Genomic DNA, 19,694 nt, shown 5'->3' with positions numbered 1-19,694 from the left:
TGGCTTTGATGGTGGTCCCTCTGCCTTACACTCCTCTGAGGGAGAGGAGAGTCAGGACACTAATAGTTACAGTATTGACACCTCCAAGTCAGAGACACTGGCTATACACAGGTGCTTGCTGCCTTTCTGTCTCTCTCCTGAACAAGCAGATCTATGTTGTGCAGGGCTGACAGTGACACTCTTGCAAAGAGCAGGACTCCAGAAGCTGTGTCCTGCCTACATCCTGGAGAGGGTTAGATATACTATGCTGAGTTGCAATAAGCAGGAGAGAAGGCCAGCAGAAATAATGTGCTTCCCTTGGGTTTGCAGCTCACAGAGCATGAGCTGATAACAAATAATGTTCTTACTTTGTTTTCCAAGCCCACACACCAGGGCTTGGGGATGCTTCAGTATTTTTCCATCTAGGTGGAAGCATGTTCAACACAAATGAAGCAGGCTTTCCCTGGCTGTCAAATCTGTCATGGAGCACGGTGGTACAAACAGGGAAGGAGGGATTGATTGTTTTTTCTTCACACCTGTTTCCATCTTACCTCTTACACTTAAACTGAGGGGCCTGGATATTATTACACTCCTGTAATAATACACTCAGGTCCCATTTCAGAGTTTGAGTGAGTGACTGTTCTGTAGCTGAAGAACTATGACCACCCACAAATCCAGGTCACAGTACCTGGATGCAAGCAGGTGCTGCAGGCATGAACTGATCAGATGCAGACAGGGTCTCCCCTTTTGGAGCTGGGAAACATGCCTTAATGGACCATACCCAGATGGAGGCCTGGGACCATTATGACTGGCTGTTGCTGGCCACAGTCCTGCAAATGTGTATGGAACTTAGCCCAGCCCTCCAGCTCATAGGCAGGTGTCAAGGCATGCACCACTTTGAGAAATGGGGCATTTGCTTCCTGGAAGCCTGCAACCCCAGATTGCTGCTAGTTGATGAGCAAATGCTTCAGGGCTGGCAGATCTAGAGCAGGGCTCCTCCTCACCCAGATATGAAAGGACAGTCAGAGCCCAGGACCATGACTCTAGTGAGGAGCATGAAAACACAGGCATTACATACTTCTATGACAGACTTGCCCAGTAAGAATGGAGAGGATGTGTATTTCTATTCTGCCTGTCGCTATCTGAATACCTAAACATACAGGGGTGTTTCTGCCTGGTGAAGCAAGTGGTAGTGGATCCTTCTACTAGCATCAGCTTTGGCTGGTCAGGAAAGGGGTGAGCTACTCTGAGCTTTGGCAACACAGGGCTGTTCAACAGTTGCATGATGTTCCTTCCAGACTCCCCTTGTTGCCAAGACATGCCACTAAACCATAAATGAAGTTCAATGGAAACATTGTGATATTCATGGACTCGGGCAAGGACAGGGTTAACAGCCACCTGGAGAAAGGAGGCAAGGTGTACCAGCTGGGGCTTGTTTGCTGGCAAGAGGAGCCAGAAGCCACAGCTGTCCTGGGCTGGGAACAGAGGGAGGAGGCTCCTGTGATACTGGTGCTGGTGCAGTGACTGAAGAGAGCTGTGGAGCTGAGCTGTGAATTGATGCCTTACACCCTGCAGGTGGCTGGAGGGTACACCTTGTGTAGTGGCTGAGAGGTGGTGTAATGAATATAAAGGAAGGGTAAGTGCCCTTTCAAAGAGAGGTAGAAGGGCCTGGATAGGAAGGCTGTGGCCAAGGTAGTGGCACAGTCAAACCCCTGGTAACCTGGGTGGTTATTTGTTACCTGTGGCCCTGCTGGCTGGTGTGCGCTGCTCTGGAGGGCAGGCTAATGTACAACTGCTGGAGCTGAGCATCTTATGTGCTATCCTAGAGAAGTCAGAAAAAGGAAACAACTAAGCCTGAGCCCCTAAGAGTACAAGATGCAGCCCCCAGGTATGTGACAGCAGGGCTGGCAGCCAGGCTGTCCCACCTCCCAAGACACAAGTTCTTTGAGGAGCTGGTTATTGACACTAAAGTAGCATGCAGAGGGCACCCTGGTGCTGGGTGCTGTACAAGCATGTATATAGAGGTATGCCCTGCCCCAAATTGCTTATGATAGGCAAGGCAGATGGACAGTGAGGAAGAGGACGTATTGACTGCTGATGGGCAAGCAAGGCATGAAACAAGTGACTTGACCAAGGTCACAAAGGGAGCCTGAGACAGAGCAGAAACTTGACAGCAGTCTCCCATGACCTAGGCCTGTGTTCCCACCTGAGACCATCCTTCCTCTCTAGTAACATCAGCATCTCTAAACAATGCCTGGGAGCAGTGGGAAAGGGAAAGGGTGTCAAGCATCGATCTCCCTTGCACAGCCAAGGTGTGTGAGGGAAGGGAAGTCCAGAGGTGCTAGTAGAGACCAGGAAGATGCCAGACTGCCTGTCTTGTAGGCTGAGATCTCCCCTGCTGTGTGAGAAGGTTTTGTAAACAGCCTCCCTCCATCTCCCCCCAAACCATCCTTACCCTTTTCAGCCAAGAATTCTCCTCTCCCCGCAGGGCCATTCTGTGGTGCTGCAGAGGGTTCGTTAGCAGCTCACTGGTTTATCCAACCCTCCTCATCATTAGTACTTGCTTATAATTTTAGCTTATTAAAGTGACCCCCCCAACCAATTGGGTTGTGGTTTTGACTATGTGACTGGACAAAAGGATCTTTGAGTCAGCTGGTCTGTCTATACTCTTGCTTGGCCTGTTGACTTCTGCCCCACTCTTGCTAAGACTTGATATGAGGGAGTGGAGTTGCCTTTGAGTCAGCACCAATGACCACAGCTGGACAGAGACCCCGGGCAGTGCTGGCCACCTGCTCAGGGCCCCTCTATCCCAAGTACATCCCTCCTTTCAGGAGTGAACATGTGTGGAATGGGTGGATCCTGCTTCATAGCAGCTATCTCGGGTGGGCACAGAGGTGATGCTCACATGCCATCTGCCTTGTGCTGGGTGGGGCAGGAAGGTCTGTCAGACCGGCTCTGAACAAGGAGCCAAAACAAGCCATTTCTTTCTGAAACAAGCAGGCCCCTTGACTGCAGATTAGACCTGTTTGCAGTGCTGGGACTTGGGGATAATGACAATGATGAAAACCACTCAACAGGCTTGGTTTCTTCTTGGTTTCTCTTCAGGCTTAGGCTTGCAACGGCAAGGGACAGGATTTTGGCTGACATACAGCTGCTTACTCCTTCCTGACTGCTGGGCTGGCTGGTTACATTTCTGCCAAGAGCCCATTCCATATACAGGATTGAGAGCCTTTCCTCTCTGGCCCCTGGTTGGGCCTGCAAAGTCCCTCCAGCAGCAGAGCACACTGAGTAGAGTGCTGTAGCTCTGTACAAAGAGTAGGGGAGCTAAGGTCCTGCCCCAGGCCCAGGAAATAGGGCAGCGGCCAATTCCCATCGCTGCTGCTGGCTCCCAGTGTGACTTGGGCAAGTTCTCTCAATGCACCTTTTGTAGAGAGGAGTCTGGAGTTCAGAAAGAGTGAGCACAGGAGAGGGCACCGTTCACTCCATTTGAGGACAGCTGGGTTTCTAGGTGCCTGTGATCTTTATTTAACCCTCTGCCTCCACCAGCCTTTTTTTTGAGTTCATACCAAAGTACCCATGCATGGCTCTGGTGCAATTACTACTGTGACTACAGGTCATTGACATTTCTATACTAGCTTTAAACTAGCTAGATATGTGGCCTGGGCTGCCTGGGACTGGGGTAGTCTTAGGGAAGGGAAGGGCATGACACCCATGTGGGGCCAGTGCTCAGATCGGATCCTTGTGGCTCCAGTCTGTGCCATGCAGAGGCATTCATTTATTTAAGGAGAATGCGAGGGCAGATCCAGGCAGTCTGTGCAGACTGAATTCTTGGGAACCTTAGAGGGTCTGCCCAGCTCCCTGGGGGCTTAGACCACCATCCCCTGTCACAGGGCCAGGTGTTTGCCATGTCATGCTCTGTCCCTTTACACACAAGTGCTCAGGCAGCTCCAGCGCTCTACCCCTTCCTGAGTCCTGTCTTTCCCAGACAGTAGGGCAATGACTTCTGAAGCTGCTGGCATTTGCCTTAAGCAGGGTGACCTGACCCCATGATCCTGCCCTGGGACTGCTTGTGGGAGTGGGGAACTCCCCACCGGGGCACTCTGTGTTTGGGGGGGGCCACAGGCCAGAAGAGACCCAGTGCCTGCTGTCCAGTCCACTGTCCTGCAGTGCCACCTACGGGCTTCCCTGGGAACTATGGGTGAATGCGCTGAAGATGGGGTCAGTAAGGGATATCTGAACCATGGGGGGCAAGGATAGTTCTGGGGAGCAGAGGAGGGTTCCAGTGTCAAACACAAGTTTTTCTCCTGCAGCCTTGGGATCCTTCAGTGGAAACTGGTCTCCTTGCCTCTTCCTGCAGACTTCCCATGTGTGTCCAAACCCAGCACTCTCTATGCTTCTCGACCCCCTGGGGGAGTGCCATGCTGGCACACCTGGCAGAGCCACTCTCAGAGGGATACTGACACTTAATTGTCTCTGTGCCCCTTGTCATGTATCTGTAGTCCAGCAGTCTGGCTTAGGGGTCCACCTCCCTGCTGCCTGGAGGGGATTGCCAGTGCTTACAGGTGTTCTCTACTGTGGGAGGAGCTACCTAGAGGATGCCTATAGGATGCCTATATGTTTGGGAGCCATGGTGGGGCTACGTGAGCACTCATGTTTAAAGGAATAGTGCATGATGCAGCAAACACCTGGCCCTGTGGCATGGGATACTGGCCTAAGCCCCCAGAAAGCTGGGCAGAGCCCTCTAGGTTCCCAAGAGTCCAGTCTGCACAGATTGCCCAGGATCTGCCCTCGCATTCTCCTGAAATGAATGAAAGGAAAAGACCTGGTAAACTGAGTAAAAGGGGCCTTGGGTTGGAAATGGCTTGATAATTTGCAGTGCAAGGAGCTGATAGCACTAGGTGCCTTCCAGCTGGGCACAGAACCCTGCTGCCACATGTGAACTGCCCCCTGCCATCAGCCTGAGATCTGGTCCCGCTAAGGGAGGGAGGCTCACTCCATTTCTGGACTGTGATGAGTAGTAGGGTTATGGACAGCTGTCCTGCAGGGGCATTTCCACCCTCAGCCCCCAGCAGGTGACCCAAACCCAAATAACTCAGGTAACAAGAGGTAAAAGAGGGAATGGTTCCTGCTTCCACCGCCAGGGAGCAGTGCAAGCCAAGGAGATGGTCTGTTGTTCTCTGGCTCCAGGGGCTGGTAGGAACCTTACCCCTGATCAGGGTTCTGGGCTTGTATGAGCAGACACCAGGGGATAGATCAGCTTTGCTCCCTTCATCCCCTGACCTTTCCTTGGGGTGGGGTTGGGAAAGTGGAGTCTTGATGCCATGGAGCTCAGGGAGTTGGTCCAGGGTTTATGGGAAGCATCAGGCTGGGCTTGACCACTTGTGGTTGGACGTTGTGTTATGGTGAGGTGAAGGGTGGGCTCGGGGTGAGGAGAGACCAGGGCTTTTCAGGGGTGAGGAGCCCCATTAGAGCTGATGCCTGCATATGTGCTTGGTGGGGAGTGGAGCTATGCTGACCTACACCAGCTGTGGGGTGTGCCAGCATGTTCCAGGGCTGTCGGCTAGACCCCGACCGCCACTGTGAAATGGAGGGAGAAATCACAGGAGTGCCCTCCTGCTCCCCAGCCCCTACTCCCAGCCTGGGACCCTTCTGCCCAGGAGAGGATGAGTTCAGTAGCCTCTTCCTCTCCAGCTGGAGTTTACAGCCTTTCCACTTACCGCAATAGGGGCCCCCTGGTGCTCCTCCCCCACCCTGCTCTTGGCTCCACAGAAACACGGGGAGAGGAAGGGCAGAGTGGCGTTAAATGCTTGCAGATGTGCAGGGTGGTGGGCCCTTCCCCTCCCAGCTGTGTGGGACGTTCCCACTGATGCTTCACAAACCTGCTTGGAGCTGAAGTGCACTTGTGGATGGATTCCCTTTGTGCTGAGCAGGGTGCGTGACTGGCCAGAGGCCAGGGCATACTTCAGCTCCAAGGCCTGGAGACGTGGTAGAAACAAATCACTTGAGAGTGAGAGCTCTGCAAAAATCTTCTAGCAAACCCTGAAGCTGAGGATGTCTGCTGTTTCTTCAGTTAGTCTTGAAGGTAGCACAGAGGTTAGGCTCTGAACCAGGGACAACCAGAGAGGCTGTGAGATTTGGTGGATCAGAAACCGGCATGAACTGGGTTCTCTTCCTAGCCCTGCCAGTGTCTACTATGTGACCTAGGGTTCATCCTTTCACTTTCTTGTGACCTCATGAGAGAAATGATCCATGCTGACCTTTGAGCATGCTAGGGAAAAGCTAATGCCCAGACTTTCAAAGCTACTTGTGTGCCTTCCTTTAACGAGTCCAATGTGCTGGGTGCTGAAGGGCTTATGGTCTAGGGCAGGGGTTGGCAACCCACAGCCTGCAGGCTGGACCCAACCCATGATTCATATGACTCACAAAACACAGGTAATTGCAGCATTTTGGCAGCTGGGCAATTTGGTGACATTTCAGCAACAGCAGGGAGAATCAGTGGCAGCCAGGTCAGAAGTGCCAGCCTGCCTTGGACTGCGTTGTGTTATTTCTTCCTGCCACTCTGAAAAGATGGGTGACCCCTGGTCTAGGGTGTAGGCAGTTACAGAGCCTGGTGTTTTCATCCAGGTTCTCACTCTGAACTATCAAATCTGAAAGTTATAGCAAAAGCCAGGTGGGATATATCTCCCACCTCATCCTATCTCAAACCTAGAGTGTGACTGAAGCTGTGGGTGAAGATTGAAAATTATTTTTAACCCTCCATTCCTGTAAAACCTCACTGCTTAACATCAGCAGTGGCTTGGGCGTTGGCCTGTACCTGGTTTAGTTCAGAGACATCTTCAGCTACATGGACAACTACAGACTTTTGGGGTTGTAAAAACCAAGACATCTGGGACCTATTTATCAAATTTCAGACTCCTTGGGAGCACCCAGACTGAGCTTCACAATTCAGGACTGTGGCATAAAATCTGGGGCAGTTGTTCACTTTGTCTCTTTATGAAGAGAAGAAAATGGAGGTCTTTAGTCAATATGCCTAGGTTTATACAAACCCACAGTTTTCAGTCCACTTGGCGAGCATTTCCCCGCTCATCAGGACCCATGCAGCTAGGAAATTCCTTGCTGGCCTGTGCTGGCGGCTGGAGCAGGGACCTTGTTCTGAGGCTGCCTGGTTGAAATGTCTCCCTGCAGGCTGGCAGACAGAACTGTGCTGCTGTTGCCCAAGACAAATCTCTCCTGGCCTTTCTGCTGAGCCTTCCCCCTTTGAACATGTGGTTGGGGGAAGGTAAACAAAAGAAATGAGAATGAAGCTCTGTCTGTGCAGACAAGAAATCTTCCCAGGCTGGAAGGTATTTGGTGATGAGCCATGGAAGGACAAAACAAAGTGACTGGGGAAAAGAGCTCTATTTACAAGGCCATACAGGGTTCTTGCCTCTCTCAGTGAGGCCCAGACAATGGGTTGCAGCTACAAGGCAACAGATGCTGCCAACTCCACCTGGGATGGAAAAAACGAGCTATATAGTTTCGCCCTCTTGTTTTGGGGCCAGCAGCAAAATGCCTGCAAGAGCATTGCAGATGATGCCTGGGGCTGGCTGAGCTGCCCATTGGCACAGCAGGTGAGCTGGCCACTGCATGGAGCAGCCAAGTCTTGGAACCGGACAGGGAGCAAAAAGTCAGAGAAATACAGTAAAAATGGGACCCAAGTAGAGCTGCACTCTCCTGGGGAGGCAGTGAGAGCCTGTTGGAGCTTGAAAAAGTGAAAGGGCTTGGAGAGAAGGACGGAGAGAGCTCATTGCTTTTGATACCTTGCTCCAGAAGGTGTTTGTTCCCCATATAGAGGGGTGGCTGAATTGCATTTCCCCACTTGTCCCATTTCATGAATGAAGGCTCTTCTCTCTCCCTATCACCTGTCTCCCATCCTGGCAGGGCCCTCTCTGGCATGCTTGTTCCTGAAATGATCTGTTGGTCCACCCCAGGGAACCTGTCTGGAAGCAGCGTCTCACAGCTGGGCTGCTTTGACTAGACTCATAGATCGTGCTAGAGGTTTCCGTTTTCCCTGTGGATTGACCCAACTCTTTGACTCCGGTCTATGGTGCCAATACTTGTGCTGAACTATAAATCCTTTTTTTCCTGGGGGGCTATTCTCTGATGGTTCTGTGCTGGCAGCTGGAACATAAACACTTCATTCTCAGTCTGACCTTTGTCTGGTTGAAATGTCTCCCTCCATGCAGACAGACAGAGTCGTGTTGCCCAAGACAAATCTCTCTTGGCCTCTGCGAGCCTTCTGCCTTTGAACACACTGTTCTGCCAGACTGGTGTGTTAGAAAGCTCATGGGAAGCAGCTGCTGCAGACAGCCAAAGTTTGGCTAGAATGGATAGGTCTGAGGAAACACTTTACAGCAGAAAGTCTCATAGGAGAAAAGGGAACCCTGAATCTTACTTCCATCTCATCCAAAATCACCTGTCTCCACAGACTATCCAGTAAAAGGACCAGGCTTCCTTTACCCACCAAACCCCACCGTGGTGTTAGAGAGAACACACCTGCCTTTGGGTTTTCCTGAGCTGTTCTTCCATCATGACTTGGAGACAGTCCTATCTGCTAAGGACTAAACTCCAAAGTCTTCCCATCTCTTCACCCCCTCACCCCATCAGACATGAACATTCAAGGCAAGGAGCAGCTGGTCTGACCTGCAGGCTGCAGCTGGTGTCACGGTAGGACTGGTTTGGGGGTTTTTTTAAGATAATTTTTCGTGTTCTAATCGAAATCAGCCAAATCAATTCCAAGCCCATGAGTCAGTCAAGAACCATAAGTGGCCCTACTACCAGCAAACATCCTCCACCCGGCCTGGGGCTTCAGAGGTTTCCAAATCCTTTGGTAGGCATCCTACGTGCAGGCCCAAGGCCAGAGGCTTGGGGTTTGGGTGCCCCCAAGTTTCTCTTGCCCTCAGCCACAAGGCCACCAGAGCATGCTAGGGAGGAGTTTCCTATTTCCATAAAGTGGGTATAAGGCCAAGCTCTTCCCACTTGAGCAGCAAGTGGGAGGTTTACTATACATTACCTCCGCAGGTACTATCCCATGCCAGAAAAGTGGTTATCCCCGGGTGCGACTAGGAAAACTGCCTTAGTGATCATGGTATTTCCCCTGCCAGGTAAGTCATTGTGGGACTCGTCCCTCAGTGGAATTTGCCCCACAAGCTGCCCCACAACTCCCATCACTAGCCAGAGCTATTTCAGAGAATGTGAGCAACAGCAAAGGGGATTTTGGTGGCTGGTGTCTCTTGGCATCTCCGATACCAGCCTGGATCATGCTGGCTGCAGGAGACTCATACAGAGGCTCCGAGGGGGAAGCAGCAACTATGCAGAAAGAATGGGCAGCTTTATTCCCACCATGAAGAGCTGCAGTAAACAGAGAGGAGTGGGCTGACCATGGCAGACCCTTGGGACCAGTGTCCTTCCTCCTCCAAGACTGGGCAGAGCCAATGCTAATGAAAGCACTTTGAGGCTTAAATCCTGGCCTGCTTTTTCCTGATAATTATGTGCTCTTTAAACTCTATAAATGTCCTCTATAGAAACCACCATTAGAGGTAAGTGCCATGGGCACCATTGCAGCGGGATGTAATTAGAGAGAATCTCCAGCACAACCGAATGTTAACAGCACCTTTTGGTACAAATACCACCCACGGACACTACATATTTAGAGAGGAGCTCTGGCATATACCAGGACCCAGAAAAAGCTAGAGCCTTGCTTCTCCAACATGTAAACAGCTTGAGAAAGAGACTTTCTCATGAGCCATCCTGTGTCACCACCTTTTGCTCCATACTGAGATAAGGACACTCTACCAGTCCCTGCCTGAGAGTGCTCTCTTGGGTTACCAAGCCAATCTCCTCTCTTCATCCCAAACTCTTAAGGACTTGTGACTTCCATAAGAATGAGTGTCATGAGCTCAAGCAAGAAACCTCCAAGCTCCTCCTGACCTTCTGCATCTGTCTGCATCTTTGCCCCACTAGGATGGTATATCCCCACTTAAGGGCCTTCTTTTGCATCTTTAGCATGTTCCTGGTGATAAACAAATGATGAATAATCCCAGATGGCCACAACACATGGCAACCTGCCTCTGACTAGAGGCTATGTTCTGATCATGGTATTGTCTTACAGAGCAGCCATCAGTAGGGACCCAGTTTTATCTGTCCTTTGGGTTCCTTTTCCTGTCACCTTTCCATTCAGCCCTTGCTGAGGTGTTAGCCGGGTGTGAGGCACTGCTCAGAGTCATCTTTTCTAATCCCTTCAGACAAGAAATTGAAACTCAGTCCAACTAACAGAAAATGAGCATGGAGGGCTGACCAGGGAGTCCACCAGCAGGGTATGCTGTTGAGACCTGTCCCTTCTGAAGGGCATCTTGAAGAGCCTCAAGAGCTTGTAGGGGTTTGCTGGATCCTGTCTGCAGATCTGGGCTTAACCCAACCACGAGAGCAGTCAGGGTTCACAGCTGCCCAGGTGCTGGATCACTCGTGTCACCCTGCAGGGCGCTGAAGGGAGATGCTTGCAGTGAGGAAAAGACCCATCCAGCCAATCACTGCCTCTGCTCAGAGACAGAGTTGGGCCTTGCTCTCTGAAGAGGAGCTTTTGGCGTGCTTTGAAAACACAGGAGTTTTAGCCTGGCTACTTCTGCAGCTGTAGAGGAAGTGACTTGCTGTCATCTCTACTGGCACAATACTGTTTGGCTTGTTCTCACTGGTTGCTCCTCTAGTGACCACTTGGCATGGCTACTCCTGCAGCTTTGGCTGGCAGCATGCAGCAGGGCACTGTTCCATGCAAAGTACATTGAAGCAACACGTCCTGATGGGCCAGCGCTCCCAGATGTTTTCTGACTCTGCTGTTTTGTCTGTATCTCTGAGATGGCCTCTCTCACAGTGTGATACCGACCTAGGCACCCCCCCTCATTCCCCCCCATGGCACTTGAAAAGTCCTCTGATCTGTCCCAAGCAGGGTGGTGAGGGGCTTTTTGGGATGAAGTTTGCTTCTTTTCTCAGCCTGACCTTTGGTTCACATTTCATTGCTTCCTGTTGGCCCCCTTGGGTTTTTCAAAGGAAGGGAAGGTTCACTTCCGGAGGAGGATGTGGGATAGCATGCTCTGGTTGTGGCTGTCAGTGTCAGGCGTGCAAGGAGGTGTGAAGTCTTTAGAATAACTCTACCAGCTTGAGCAGCGGGTAACTGCAGTGGGTGAGCACCGTGCTGACCCTCCCCGGATGCTTCCCTCCCAGCCAAACTCTGGCCCTTCCCCAGAGCAAGCATCTCTGCCGGCCTGGAGTACCCACCTCCCGCCCAGCTCAGGGGGAGCCCAGGAATGCCTTTAAGCTGCTCCTCTGTTTACTTTCAGCTGAGCCTCTGGGTTAAAAGGTGTCAAGCCGGGAAGTTTGGGAAAGCCTCCTTCAGGGGATCATGTGTTTGGAGAAGGGATTTCTGTCCTCCCCCCTCACACATCTGCCACAATCCCCTCGCTGACAGACCGAGCGCAGCCCACAGCAGTGGTAACCCTTTCCCTGCCAGAAAGGAGCCCCTTCAGACACACAATGGCTTCCCTTCTTCCCTGAGGTGAAGCCGGGCCTGGACTCCTGCTTGCAGATGAGGTAGCTGTCCTCACAGCCTAGTGTGGGACTGGGGGCCTGGGGGGAGTACTCTGCGTAGTAGTCTTTTTGCTTGACTTTGGGGTGGAGCAGAGCATGGGAGCATCCCTCACTGATCGGGTCAGGCCTGGGGGCATGACAGGTACCCTCCAACCTGCAGCTCGGGTTATCCTGGAATTAGGGTTACCATATTTCCAGGTTCAAAAAAGAAGACATCTGTCACATGCCGGGGGTGGGGAGGGATGGGACGGGGGAGTGTGACTGTGGGGGGGCAGTGACGTGCTGGTGTCCTGCCCCTGCCCATTCTCTTGACCCTCACTGCCAAGCCACAGCCCCCCCAGCCCTGCTGCTGCCCCTCACTCCTGACGCACTGACCCCAGCCCTGCCAATGCTCCTCACTCCCAAACTGCAGTACCCTGCCACCCTGGACCATAATGGTGCTCCTCACTCCTGACCTGCAGCCCCCTGATGCTGCCAGTGCCCCCCACACTCCCAACCCACAGTCCCCCTCCATGTCCCTCACTCTCGACCTGCAGCCCCCTGCCCCCCCAACCTGGCAGTGCCCCTCACTCCCAACCTGCAGCCCTCTGCCCCCCTGGACTGTGCTTCAGAGGGGACTGCCCTGTGCCAGGCCTTTTGCAGCTTTTTGGGATGGACACAGCTATTGCTATGGTTGAGAAGGGGAGAAATGTCCCTTCTGGTTCTGGAAGACGGCTCTCCAGAGAGCTCCCCAGACCCACCTCCCTACATCGCAAAATCCATTGCTGTCAGGTCAAAGAGCAGCCAAGTAGCCAAGACCCTCCTACCACCAAGCTCAGCAGGGCACCAAGACCCCCGGAGGAGCCCAGAAGGGCACCCAAGCCCCCTCCACCACAGAACGTCCTGATCCCATCATGGGCACTTTCCCTTCCCCTGAGGGAGGATTTTGAATGGGGACAGAGCTTAGAGGAATGCCCCAATTCAGCCCCGGCAGCTCAACTTCCACTTCTGCAGCATGATGCTAACACCTCCTCTGGGGGCTGTACATCCCTGGCTGACGTATCAGGCACTGTATCCTAGTCTGGCTCAGGGGCACCATGCTCTTCGGGCCAATAGGGTGTAGGAGCCAGTGACCCTCCAGGTGATGCTCTGTTGGGAACTACCTGCATCACAAAGCTGGGCCCTCGCAGAGGCTGTCCCTCCTGCTCTCCACTCACTCTCTGCCTCCTTTGTGGAACGTCTGTGTGTGGAGGCAGCTCGAGCCATGATGGCAGGTAGGAGCACTGGGTACAATCAGGTCATTGTTGTGAGCTGGAGTCGCAGCCTCTCCTGGAAGGATTCCAGGGACTGTTCAGCCCAGGCTGCCCGGGGCAGAGTGGGGCACTGAGGAGATGCGGCACCGAGCCCCCTGGGGTGGGGAGGGCGGTAACCAAGATGGCTGTGGCTGCTGTGGGCCTGCTCCAAGCAGAGAGGCCCCTGCTGCAGGGGGACCTGACAGAGCCTCCAGGCCCCTTCTCCCTCCTGGACTGCAGCGTGCCAATAACTGCTTTAACTCTGGGCCTGAATCCCCCACGCTTCCTTTCCCTCGGTTCTCTCCTCCTCTTTCCCCTCCTTTCCTGTACAAGGAAGGGACAGGCAGTCCAGTCCAGCCAATGTGCTCCCAGCCAGGGCTTAGCTGGGGGTGGGCTGAAGTGGGGTGGGGGGGTCTGTCATTCTTTCCCTGGGCAGGGGGAGGGGATCCACTTTCTTCTCTCTTCCACTGCTTGTCCCATCTGGCAGAAGCCCTCTGGGTTCTGGAGTTGGCTGCTGGCTTAGATGTGGAGGGTGGTTGCTTCTGGGTGGGGGAGGTAGAAGTGCCCCCTCCCCTTTGCCTTTCCCAGCCCTGAGCCTCTCCTCTCCCTCCAGGTGAAGTTCTGCAGGAGCTCGAGAGCTTGGAGGGGAGTCGGGGGCAGGGCAGCAGCCAGAGGCAGGGAGGCAGAGCTGGTGCAGCTGGGTCGAGTGGAGTCACCCGCCGCCGGGAAGCAAGGATGTCTCAGCTGTCTGTCAAAGACCACCTAGAGGGGATCCTCTCCGACTTCGAAGGTAGGGCTGGCAGGGAACACTTTGAGGCTGGGGGACTGGCAGTAGGCACAGGTTTGTCTCTGCTGGGCATTATGTCTGGCACCACTGGGCAGTGGCATTTAACAGACACAGGCTGAAGCTATTCTTGTCAGCAACTCGGCTGCCTTCTGTTGATCCGTACAGCATGGCAAGTGGACCCATACAAGCACATGCAATCAAGGGGCCAAGCTCCCTGCTGGCATAAGCAGGCACAGCCCCACTGGCTAAGGGCCCACAGAAACCCAGAACAGAGACACCAGGGGAAGCAACTTTTCCTGTGACACAAAAAATAGCCCTAGCTTATAGGACTATCTCCAGGCTAAGAGAAAGCTGGGGCTGCTGCCTTGCTTTCTTGGCCACTTTCCTCAGAGCAGGAGGCTTGGAGGAGTCACTCTAGGAGTATTTGGACATATCTAGACCATGGGGAAAATCTTGGAGCATAGTGAAATGCAGACAAGGTGCCTCTGGCTCTTCAGGGGATGTGTGTGCAGAGGGTACTTAGCTGGGTGAGCATGTGTGTGCAGGGAGTGGGTGCATGGCAATGTGGAAGGCAGTGTAGGGACTGTGTGGGTGTGCATTATAATGCACTGGGTAGGGGAATGTATGGGGGTGTAGGTAGTGTGTGTGTGGAGTAGGCAGTGTAGCTGTGTGTGTGTTGTGTGTATGTGTGTGTTCCATGAGCATGTGTACTTGAGTGTGTGGAGGGAGTTGAGGCAAGAGGGTTTGAGTGGGGCAGGGAGCTGTGTTGAGCAGTGCTGCCTGTGGCAGTCACTAGGCAGAGCTCTGAGTACAGCTCCCGCCTGATCTGGGCTGAGCACAGGCAATTAAACCCAACCCGCTGTGGGGCTTCGCTACAACATGATCCTGGAAAAAGTCTGGGTCTTTGGGGAGAATGTGTAAGGAGGGGCTGGGGGGGAGCTACAATAACCAGCCTGTGTCTGTTAAAACAGGAAGGGGAGAGAAAGAAAAGCTTTCAATTACCAGCTGTTGCTGTGGCACTGTCTCCACTTTAGCATTTCACAGATTGTAATTAAGGCAAGCCTTGCTCCAGGCTGAGGAGCCTGCCTCCGAGGCAGGACTACTCTCCTTGTTTAGATTATAAGGAAAATGTGCAGAAAACAATTCCCCTTTGAGAGGAAACCCAAGGGCTACATTGTTGGCCCAGGCCATCCGGGCTGGTGGTGGGCTCCTGGTTTTGTGGCGGGGAGGAGTGGAGAGGGGCTGGTTCATAGTGAGACTGGGAAAACGTACCCTGAGTTTTTGAGCTCATTCGCCATATGCTTCTGCAATGCTCTTGGGGTGTGGTGGCCCACTGCAGAGGGTTCACATGACACACTGGGTCCAGCTTTTAAGAATGTAATGTGGGACCAAGGGGGACTTTGCAAACCTGGTTACAGAGAAGGGCACTTTAAACATAATAAGGAATCTTGTAGCTGGTGGTTCTCTCTGGAACAGAGAGAAAGTGGTAGGAGATGGGGCAGAGAGAAGAAAAGGCTCAGTGAGAGCTTGCTTGGGTCTGATGTGTTGTGCTAGGTGCTGCACTGGAAGAGAGTGTCCCTGCCCAATGGCGCTGCAGCCTAAAGAGACAAAGCACTGGCAAAAGAGAAGTCTTCTCCTGTTTTGCAAGTGGGGAAACTCAGGCATAGGGAGACTATCCCTCAGGGTTTCAGGGACCCCACAGTGGGACTGGGACATCACAACAAAACGAATGAGAACTAGTTAGCTCCAAAGGTCTTGTCTTCATGGAGAAAGTCATACCCAGAAAGGGCAGCGGGAAGATTTGTGTTGACATTGCCACCCTGGTGTAATTCCCAAGGTAGATGCTCTGTGGTGAGGTAAGCACCACCTGTAGGGCTCTGTTGGTCAGGCCAGGAAACAGTGCAGCTGGTGACCACCATAGCCAGGCCAGCAAGGTCCCCTAGTGCAGATGTGGCCATGCCAGTAACACCATGTCCACACTAGGAGTGCCATGCTGGCAGAGCTATACCAGCAGTGCTGCCAAGGGCAGGCCTGGCCTTCCTTCCAACTAAGGGGTGTTTTTTGGCAACTCATGTTGCTTTAGAATGGCTGGAAAGCCATGAGCTGGTGTGTCCTCGCAGGGGTTGTGCTGGGATGGCCAGCATGGGACAACCACTCGTGTTGGCAACCCGCTAGCTGAGACCAGACCAAAGTTAGACTGGTGAGAAGTGCTGGCAGAATCCTCAGAAGATGTCACCTCAGTGAAGACTGTACAACATGCTTTCTTCTTTCTGGGGATTTGTGGTAGGGACACTCCAGAGGGGCATGAGATGCAGGACAGCCAGTCACTGCTACTCACATGCATGAAATACCCCTATGATGGGGAGTCTGTGGCTCAGTGCTCCCACTGGTGCTTCCTCCTTACTAGAAGATGAAGCCATTTCCTCCTTAGAAGGCTATATACCCCTTGCTATCATGGTCAGGGCTGAGTGTGCAGGAGGTGAGGGAGACAGAGGGTCTTGTCCTGACTACTTCTGGGGAAGGAACGGTAAAAGAGAAGGAGACCACATTTTCCAGGTTCTCTCATTGCTCAAGTGAGAAGATCTGGGGAAAGCCTGGTGGATGTCAGACTGGCATGGACCATGAGGGCAGCAGCAGCTTGCCCAACCCACTGGCACAGGCTGGGAGAGCCAGAGGTACCCCCTGAAAGCAGATCAGTGAGCCAGAACTGAAGGGACAAGATGTTGGTTGCTCAGTGAAAGGCAGGGCTACCTCCTCTCTTGGTGTCCACCCTCATGTCACCCTGTAATCTCTGGGCACTGTCCACAGCAAGCTCTGCCCAGAATAGGTTAGGAGCTGCATCCCAGCTGCCTCAGTGTGGGCTGTAGAGACAGATATGGCAGAAATCCTCAGGAGAAGACAGGGGACTACTGCTGGCTCCAAGCCCAGCCCAGGCTTACTTAGGGTCCCCCATGTCCCAGTGTCTTGCTCTGAGCTGGGCCTGCTTCCCCTCAGCACAGGCTCCATGGGGTCTTCTCTTGCAGACCAGTGCCCCTACAACACTCTATTCCAGGACACAGGTCCCCTCACTTTGGGCCAATAAGCACATATCCAAAGTAGGGCAGTGCCTCTGGGGTGACACCAGGTCTATCCTGGAGCAGAGTATCCACTCTAGGAGCTGCTGCACAGCCGCAGTCACAGAACAGCATATTGCATGCTAGGGATGGTGGGCGATTGCCCCATGTTGACAAGCTCTCAATGCCCTCTTTAAAGCAGGGGTTGAGGTGGGGGGGAGCACGGAGAGAGGCTTCGTATTTGCAAAGACCTTTGAGGGCTTCTCTAGCAAGACATAGTCTTCCCTCAAAGACATCCTGCATGGCCCCTGCCTCGTGGATGGGAGCAGCCATGACTGAGCCTGGGAATGGAGAGAGGTAGTTTGCCGTGTTAGTCTGAAGTCATTCAGAAGGCTGGGTAAAGATGCACCTTTCTATACTAACTAAAGAATATATACAGAGAGAGCACATGCCAGAAGGGGCAGGTCATACCCAGGGGCCACTCCCCCTTTCTAGTATGTATGGGATTTCCTCAAGAGCTCCCACTCCTGGAGGCAAGGGGGCCTGGGAGAATCTCAGCCTCATTTGTCCTCCCCCAGGAAGTTTCTGACTCTCCTGAGCACAGAGGAGACGCAGCCCCTGCGTACCCCAGAGACTTGGAAGCCAGAGGGCAAATGCAGAGCCTGTGCTTTGTTGGGCAGGGGGACAGGCTGTGACCTTGCTTGTCAGGACTGCCCCCTGGTACAGCAGCTCCCCACCCTGCTGAGCCCCATACCCAAGTTAGGTAGTGGCATTAGGTTGGCTCCGCTCCCCACCAGCTCAGCTGGTGACACTCATTCACTTCTATGCATAAGGAGGGAGGCAGGGGAGGAAGCTGCCTCTCCTTCATTTGACCCTTGATGGGTTTGAGTGTTCTTTATGTGCATGGAGGGAAAGGGGACTGGACTGGCTTCCTTCTCTCCTGGCCAGGTGGCACTGGCACTGTGCATTGGCTCTCTCTCTCTCTGCCTAGGGTGCCCCAGCTTCTGCAGCCCTTGGTAGGAGAGCAGGACCTGTGGGATGTGCCCCATGGCCTGCTCCACAGAAAATGCCCTGCAGAGTAGGATCAGTCTCTGCACACTGCCCTCTCCTGCGTGCCAGAAGCTGCTGAGGCAGGGGTACTTGTGAGAGGGAAGTCTGTAGGAAGTGGAGGGCTGCAAAGGGGCCTCCTGTGTCTGGGATGTGTGAAGGGTTGGATGTTGCAGCCTCTGGGACAGAGAATTAGGTCCCAGGGCAGGTAGTATGACACTAGGCCTCTTCCCAGGGGACCTGACAAAGTCCCTTGACTTCAATTTTCCTGAGACCTACTTAATCCCCCTTCCTCACCCAAGGGGGGATCATATGACCCAGCCTGGCTGGGAATGGAAGCAAAGGAACTCTCAACTGGGAGGGATGGTAATGGCTCCTCCCCACTGGGCAACTGGGAGGGGGATTGTGGGCTGAGGCTGGGGGAGGATTTCTTTATTTTCACTCCAATTATCCACTTTCCTGCAATTCTGGCAGTGGCTTGGGAAAGGGGCAGGGCAGGAGACATCGCAGTAACCTGACTCTGGGGCTCCTGGAAAGCTGCAGCCTGTTAGTGCCTGGAAAAGAATGTGCATACCTACAGTCATTGACAGACATTAACCCTTCTGCCCCCAGAGAGCCCCAGCACCAAACTCCTGCTTATTAGGGCTGATAATGAGCTTAGAAGGTGCAGGGTTGACCTAGACCAAGACAGGGGTATGGCAGGGGTCTCTGCTAAAAACTGGAAAGGGAACAGCATCCAGGCTTCTCTTCTTTTCCGCTCCCCCATGCTGATAATCTCCAGACTAGCTCCCTGTTCCTGCCAGCCTGTGTCTCCCTCTCTCCCCTTTTTTACCCTTTTCTTCCCCCATTTGATTCTCACCAGTTGCATTATACACCCTGTTCCCCTGGAGCCTCCAACCCATACCCTTTGCTCTTTACCCTGTTTTTCATGTGCTGTCCCTAATGAATCCTGTTTCAGCTCCTTCCCTCAGCACTGCTTTCCCTCTGTCCTGTGTGTGCTGGGATGAATGCCTGGTCTGCCAGCTAGGCTTTCCACTCCCTCCTGCAGACTTATTTGCAGGGGAGCTGTCAGTGCCTTGGATCAAAGGGCTCTTCCATAAGGCCTGCCATCAGGGGCTCTCCAAGCCCTGTCCAGACATGGGCCAAGCCTCCCAATACCACTGCAGGAGGAGCAAGGCCTCTGTTTTACCGACAGGAGAAGTGAGGAGGCCTTGCCACAGACCACACCAGAATGGATGATAACTCCTGTCCCTGGCCCACAATGATCCCCACCAGGTTCCACTGGATGTCCCTGATCAGGCATCATCTGCATGTGCACATGCACTCACATGTGTCTGCTGTACTTGGCAGTGGTCTAAGCAATTGAACTCATCTCTCCCAAACTCTATGAGAGCAGTTTGAGAAGGTGCCCCTGTTGTATCATGCCCCTTCTCTGCCGTTACATATCCCCATCTGCCTGTATCACAGTGCCAAAGGTCCTCTGTGCACTCACACCTCCCCACAGAAGGCAAAGCAGCCCACATAGGTTGATCCAGGAATGGGAGTGAGGAGAGCTGGGTTGTTTTGCCCCCTCCCACTGACTGACAGTCTGACACCCTGAGCACCAGTGTGGGGCTCTGCAGCCTTGTTCTGAATGCTGGCTACCAGGGCCCCTAATGTTGCTATCTGCTCCATGATGTCTAGGCAAGCCCCTCCTTGTTATTGGGAATGTGTGGGAGGCAAGGAGTTCTCAAGCCAGCCTGGAAGACTTTGTGTGCCCTCAGTGGCAGTGGCGACTCATAGGGGGTGCACGTGCACCCCCTGAGAGTGCTGGTGCATCCCCTGACAGGCCACCCTCCCTGCTTAGGTGACAGGCAGGGGGTCAGGCAGAAGCACCAGTGCCTGCCCGCCCGCCCCCGCGAGTACCACCCAGGGAGTGGGAATGCCAGATGAAGTTCT

General features: G+C 53.4%; 1 protein-coding gene across 4 annotated transcripts in view; it reads left to right on the top strand.

Annotated features, from left to right (window-relative positions):
- SEPTIN12 (septin 12) overlaps positions 1 to 19,694 on the top strand; it is a 90,626-nt gene that overhangs the window by 10,001 nt on the left and 60,931 nt on the right. For 3 of the 4 annotated variants that reach the window (XM_059716978.1, XM_059716980.1, XM_059716977.1), the window contains exons 1-2: positions 12,827 to 12,851; positions 13,483 to 13,659. In XM_059716978.1, the coding sequence (XP_059572961.1) occupies positions 12,842 to 12,851; positions 13,483 to 13,659 (187 nt within the window). In that variant the 5' untranslated portion in view covers positions 12,827 to 12,841. Of the gene's footprint in view, positions 1 to 12,826; positions 12,852 to 13,482; positions 13,660 to 19,694 lie in introns of those variants that run through there. The other variant, XM_059716979.1, reaches the window with a different exon arrangement.

The sequence above is a fragment of the Alligator mississippiensis genome, chromosome 13, assembly GCF_030867095.1.
Source record: "Alligator mississippiensis isolate rAllMis1 chromosome 13, rAllMis1, whole genome shotgun sequence".
Taxonomy (NCBI): Eukaryota; Metazoa; Chordata; order Crocodylia; family Alligatoridae; genus Alligator; species Alligator mississippiensis.
Note: the sequence above shows the minus strand (reverse complement) of the source record. Positions and strands in the feature narration are given on the sequence as shown.